Source organism: Impatiens glandulifera, chromosome 4 (assembly GCF_907164915.1).
Source record: "Impatiens glandulifera chromosome 4, dImpGla2.1, whole genome shotgun sequence".
Taxonomy (NCBI): domain Eukaryota; kingdom Viridiplantae; phylum Streptophyta; class Magnoliopsida; order Ericales; family Balsaminaceae; genus Impatiens; species Impatiens glandulifera.
Window position 1 is genome coordinate 10,451,933 of NC_061865.1, and position 6,976 is coordinate 10,458,908.

General features: G+C 30.8%; 1 protein-coding gene across 1 annotated transcript; it reads right to left on the minus strand.

Annotated features, from left to right (window-relative positions):
- Window positions 1–355: 355 nt before the first annotated feature.
- On the minus strand, window positions 356–2,796 carry LOC124935761 (protein SHORT HYPOCOTYL IN WHITE LIGHT 1). The gene is made up of 4 exons (XM_047476185.1): window positions 2,600–2,796; window positions 2,311–2,535; window positions 990–1,055; window positions 356–661 (listed from the first exon to the last, which is right to left on the minus strand). The coding sequence occupies exons 1-4, from the start codon at window positions 2,765–2,767 to the stop codon at window positions 521–523; spliced, it is 600 nt and encodes a 199-aa protein (XP_047332141.1). The 5' UTR covers window positions 2,768–2,796; the 3' UTR covers window positions 356–520.
- Between the last annotated feature and the right edge of the window lie 4,180 nt (window positions 2,797–6,976).

The following is a 6,976-nucleotide window of genomic DNA, read 5'->3' on the forward strand; positions in this document are numbered from 1 at the left end:
AAATGAATGGTCTTCACCTTTGCAAGCTTCGACCATGATATCATGAAATAGAGTAAGGCCTTGTTTGAGATGGGCTATCCCAATCAACAATCTACTCATCCATCACATTATTCAAATCATACACAAAATTATTTTCTTAAAAAATGATAAACAAACAATCTTGTCATTAAATATTTATACCCCTAGTGTATTTTTATCCAAATAACCCTAAATACGTTGATTTTCAATAACCTACATCAAACAATGTTAATTGAAAATAACACTTGGTTATTAATGCCTATATAATGAAAGTATTGAAACACCAATTCTTCCCCAACATAGAAACTATCTTAATCAACATGGCCAGCATCACTCATTTTGACTCCAATAAGAAAAACATTCTTCCTATAGTTTCATAAACTCATCAAAGCAAGGCCTCTTGTTATTAGTATGATACATCATAATCATTATTCTAATTTGAAGTTTACAATATTGTACCAGACAAAGAAAAGAGATCAAGGAACCTCCTTGCGATAAAGGATTATGTTATTGGTTGTGGTCTACCATAAGATGAACCATTGTTAAAATTGTTCCCTTCTGATTTGAAATATGCAAGGCCTGACCAGATCACCCGTAAGAGCAGGATCACCAAAAACACAGTGCCACCAAGTGTGCAGACTACCTGCATATTAAGGCACCATTCTAGGTGAAATCATCCAAAACTTACCATAAAAAGAAAACTTTTTGTTGTATTTAGACAATAAAGGGATTCCTTATGATAAAATCAGGTGATTACAAGCCATTCCTAGCTATTTAGTGGGTGTCAAGGCATGTAAAGCAACAAAGATTGCATAACAGACATGCTAAGTTGCCTATTTTTGGTTGGTTAATTGAGAAATTATCAATTGATTTTCTTACAGAATTAGGGTCATACTACATCACACTCTCTTTGTAGGATAGCAACATTCAACGTAACACTGAAACTAGCAATAAATATTACAAGATCATACCTCCAGAAATGCCTTCAAGATTGAAAATGATGCCAAAAGGAGCAATCCATCAACTGCAAAAGACACCTAAATTGCCAAAGGGATGAGAGACAGACAGAGGGAAGACAGTTTGTTAAAATATATATTTTGGACCTAAACTTGTTAAAATATTTTAAATAAGGTCAACCAAAAAATGTCCTAAGCAAGTGCATGTAAATTCAAAATTATTCTAAATCACTTACAGTTTGAACAGTCATTATTTTGTATTTGTGACATGAACATTCTTACAAAAAAACATTGATAAATGACTTCATAAATTCTAAAAATGACTTACTCAACTACTTAGGCTCAGGTGTTTCTTTTTTAAAGTTTTCATGGCTAACCATAGTATGAGTATAAGATAAAAAATAATGTTTATATCACAAATACTTGTTAAATAACTGTTAAAAAAGAGTGATTTTGAAACTGTTATATCCTACAAACCCTTATATAGGTCATTTTTAAGTACAAGACCTTATTTGGGATAATTTTACAAGTTCATTGGCCAAAACGGGTAATTCAGTCTCAATAGACTAGTAGAAGAACTAAAATAAACAGAACAGATTGTCAAAGTAAAGATCAAGTTAAGAAGGATACAGAGGGATATAAATTTCACAGAAAAGTTCAGAATTCTTAGTAGAAAGTCAGAGAAGTGTATTGTCCAAGCATTTAACAAGTTGTTCAATTCAATTATACCAATCATAAATGCTGTTACAAACTCCTAATTGAGAAAAACACTTGGAAACCTAATAACGAATAAAAGGGTGAGATTGGTAATAAAACCAAAACAGTCGAGCAGAAACCTCCAATGTGAAAGAGTATTCAGTATTCACAAACTCCATCTACAATGATGCCTTAAACAACCAAAGTATCACTGCAAACAATCACTCCCAATTGATTCATGAACTCGTGTTTCAGACAGGTTAACTGACAACAATGACATCCATAATAGGAAAAGCACAAAACACATACCAAAAAAGGGATAAACACAACCTTTAATTCTTGTAAACTTTAATTCCATTTCATATCTATAAGAGAATTAGATTAATCCAGGTCGGATTGGCATTTGATTTCTAAAGGAAAAGGTATGAAATCCAAGGGAAGATATCAGCTCAATTCCATGGGCAAATGTCACAATATGGCAAAATTAAGCATCAATTTACCCCTCAAGTACTTCTCTAATGCAGAGTCCAACAATTGAATTATGTAGAGCAATTCAACTGCACTCGCGAATACATAGACCGGAGTTTTCATGTAATGTCAGTGAGAAGGTTCTGGAGATAGGGAGAGAGGAAAGACGTACCAGCTGAGGCGATATAGCAGCTGGTAAGACAGAACGAGAGGCCTTCTTCGCTCGCTTCGATAACTTCCTAAACATGCTTTGAATAAACCTGAACAGAAGATCCATACTGCTTTCAGTCTCATCATCATCATCCTCACTATCGCTTTCTCCTTCGATTAAATCATCATCATCGTGAAAGAATAACTTCTGAATCTCATCCGGTACATCATCGGTTGAACTCCTCAACTATTACAAAATTAAATGACTCAATAACAACAGAAAATTGATTGATTACTGAGTAAATAGAAACCTTCGCCTGGCAAAGCCGGAGCTCCGAGAATCGACGCGGCCGCTGATGTAGTGACTGTAAGTGAAACGATAGACGTGGAGAGAATGAGAGAGGAGACGGAGATTGGCGGCGAGAGAGGCTGATAAACGACGACAATGAAGTTGCAGCATCCGCCATGGCTGCTCGCATCAGAGTCAGTTTGGGATTAAGAGAAGAATACAGATTTATAGAGATGAAATAGTCCTAGAATCTTGTTCATTCAAATTAAAATAATTAATTAATTAATATATTTTTGTTGATTATTTAATATTTATATTATATTTGATTTTGAATTATTGTGAGTGTTGAAATTATTTTAATAAAATTAAAAGTCACATATTTTAACAGTTGTTTTTTTTATTAAATTTGACTCCAATTTTGAATCATGTCGTATTAAAATAGACATTTTTACAAACAAATAAACCTCTCTTACTTTAACTTAATATATTAAAAATAATGAGAATCCTCGACCACAAAAATATGACATGAATATAAAATAAATAAAAATAAAAATAAAAAATGAAAAGCATTAATAGGTTATCTACTTCGTAAGTCCCCGAAAAAACGACTATACCGACTTTCTAGAATAAATTTCAGAAAACATCATAATAATAATATTATGAATAATACGCATCAGAAGACTACGATCAGTGTAAGTTCGACGATTTCTCTCCAGCCAGATAGTCCATCAAAAAAATTGGGATGGTAACCCAATTATGAAGGTCTGCCATATTAGCCGCATCAATCCAAATTTTCTAATAACTATTCAAAGACTCGGGCATCACTCAATGAATCTCAATAATACTCCACAAAATATTTCAGATACTAGTCACCATCGACAATACAAAAATAAGTGAGTTGTCAATTCAACATCCTCGTGACACATACGACTACCAATAATACAACATTTTTTCATTCACATATCATCCGTAAAAAATTTACTGTGAATAATGCTCCATCTAAAGAACGAGATCTTGGATGAAATCTTTGATTCTCAAAGTTTCTCCAACAAAAATTATATTAACTCGTCTAGGGACAAATCTAGGAATTCGCATTAGGGTGGGCTTAAATTTTGTGTGATAAATTATATATATCAAAAGAAGACGTCATATTATAATAATTAAATAAGTTAAACACTACCAGATTTAAAAACATTAAATTCATATATAATAAAATATATATTTACATACTTAGATAAATCTCATTTAATATAGAGTGTCAAAGAGTCGGTAAAAAAATCATACTCTATTTTATTGCGAAGTTCTGTCTTCACATTTTTATTGTTGGAAATGTTTGCTCCGTAGTAGTAAAATTGTAAGTTAAAACTATATAAATATTTTATTAAACTAAAGTTAACCAATAATCTCATCTTCTAGCCTGGTGGCAATAAGAGGTGGATATTAACTCTAAGGTGTTGTTCGGATTCAAGTTTTTAAAATAACCTAAGGGTGTGTTTGATAACCCTGGAATTGGCATTGGAATTGGAATTGGAGAGTCCAATTTCAATTCTTATGTTTGTTTGACACTTTAATATTAAGAATTGGAATTGGAATTAGAATTCCAATGGAATTCAATATAGTGTAATTTGATAGTTCTCAATTCCTATCTTTTTAGGTCGGAATTATAATTCTAAATTAACACGTTTTTCATGTTTTTGACATTTTAACACGTTTTTCACACATTAAACAAATTTTACACGTTTTTCACACGTTTTTTTACACGTTTAACATATTTTCATATTTTGGCACGTTTAACACGTTTTTGGCACGTTTAACACGTTTTTGACACATTTAACACGTTTTTCACGTCCTTGACACGTCTAATACGTTTTTGACACATTTAACATGATTTTCATGTTTTTAACACGTTTAACACGTTTTGGCACGTTTAACACGTTTTTGTCACGTTTTGACACATTTAACACGTTTTTCACGTCCTTGACATGTTTAACACATCTAACACATTTTTCACGTCTTTGACACGTTTAACACGTTTTTGACACGTTTAACATGATTTTTACGTTTTTAACACGTTTAACACGTTTTGGACACGTTTAACATGATTTTCACGTTTTTAACACGTTTAACACGTTTTTGACACGTTTAACATGTTTTTGTCACGTTTAACACGTTTTTGACACATTTAACACGTTTTTCACGTCCTTGACATGTTTAACACGTTTTTGACACATTTAACACGTTTTTCACGTCTTTGACATGTTTAACACGTTTTTGACACGTTTAACATGATTTTCATGTTTTTAACACGTTTTTTACACGTTTAACACGTTTTGACACGTTTAACACGTTTTTTTATATTTAGGCACATTTTGCACGTTTTGGCACGTTTAACAAGTTTTTCACATATTTAACACGTTTTTGACGCGTTTAACATGTTTTCACGTTTTTGACACATTTAACATGTTTTTTACGTTTTTGACATGTTTAACGTGTTTTCACGTTTTTGACACATTTAACACGTTTTTTTACGTTTTTGACACGTTTACCACATTTTTGACACGTTTTACACGTTTTTCACGTTTAACAAGTTTTTCATATATTTAACACGTTTTTGACACGTTTAACACGTTTTCACGTTTTTGACACATTTAACACATTTTTTTACGTTTTTGACACGTTTATCACATTTTTTACACGTTTAACACGTTTTGGCACGTTTAACAAGTTTTTCACATATTTAACACGTTTTTGACACATTTAACACGTTTTTACGTTTTTGACACATTTAACACATTTTTTTATGTTTTTGACACATTTAACATGTTTTCACATTTTTAACACATTTAACACTTTTTTACGTTTTTAACACGTTTACCACATTTTTCACACGTTTAACACGTTTTTCACGTTTTGGCATGTTTAACAAGTTTTTCACATTTTTGGAACGTTTAACACGTTTTTGACACTTTTTCATGTTTTTAACACGTTTAAAACGTTTTTAACACGTTAAAATGTGTCTAAAATGTGTCTAAAATGTGTAAAAAACGTGTTCAAATGTGTGAAAAACGTAAAAAAAATGTGTTAAAACGTGTAAAAAAACGTGGAAATGTTTGAAAACGTGTTAAAACGTGTGAAAAACGTGAAAAACGTGTAAAACGTGTTAAAACGTGTGAAAAACGTAAAAACGTGAAAAACGTGTGAAAAACGTGAAATATGTGTGAAAAACGTGAAAACGTGTGAAAACGTGAAAAACGTGTTACAATGTGTGAAAAACGTGAAAACGTGTTAAAACGTGTAAAAAACGTGAAAACGTGTAAAAAACGTGTGAAAAATGTGAAAAACGTGTTAAAACGTGTGAAAACCGCGAAAACGTGAAAAATGTGTGAAAACGTGAAAAACATGTGAAAAACGTTCGAAAAACGTGTTAAAACGTCTGAAAAACGTGAAAAACGTGTGAAAATATGAAAAATGTGTGAAAAACGTGTAAGAAACGTGTTAAAACGTGTGAAAAATGTGAAAAACGTGTTAAAACGTGTGAAAAACGTGTGAAAATGTGAAAAACGTGTTAAAACGTGTGAAAAAATGTCAAAAACGTATTAAACGTGCCAAAACGTGAAAACATATTTTAAAAGTTAATATTTTGAACCGATATTTTATTTTATAAACATTGGAATTAGAATTGAATTACAATTCTATCATTTTCAAACATAGGAATTGGAATTGAATTACAATTCTATCATTTTTCCAAACATAGGAATTGAATTGTAATTCAATGCCAATTCTCATGGAATTGAAATTAGAATTTCAATGCCAATTCCAATTTCCCTTCATCAAACACACCCTAAAAGTAATTATTACAAATATGTACGGTACTAATTTAATATTAAAATAATAAATTCTGTTTTTTCCAATATTACTCTTTCTCTTTCTTTCACATCCTCTTCACATTTATTAATTATACACAGTTTTTCTTTTTCTTTTTTTAAAATTAAATGGATATTTTAGTCTTTTAGAAATTAATTTTAATGATAGAATAGATAAGAAGTGATTGATTTGAAAAGTGTTTTGGTGTAGATTAAAATAAAAATCTAACGAGAACAAAGCCTAAGTTTCTAGGTTTGAGTCTGTCATGCGACAAGTTCTGCGTCTGATTAAATAATTAAGTGTGTTTGCGGGCTATATACTTAAATTCATTATCTTATTTTTAATTCATCTGAAAGCGTTTTGAGTTTAAGCGAGAAATCAAGACTGTGAAGTATTATGTTAGTTTTCTTTTAATTCTAAAAAAAAAGTTAATCAATATATAAATTAAGAAAATGAATATTAGGGAAATTAGAAAAAAAATAATGAGATTCTATCTTTTCCCATTAAAAAATTTAAATGAAAAGAATTAGATGAT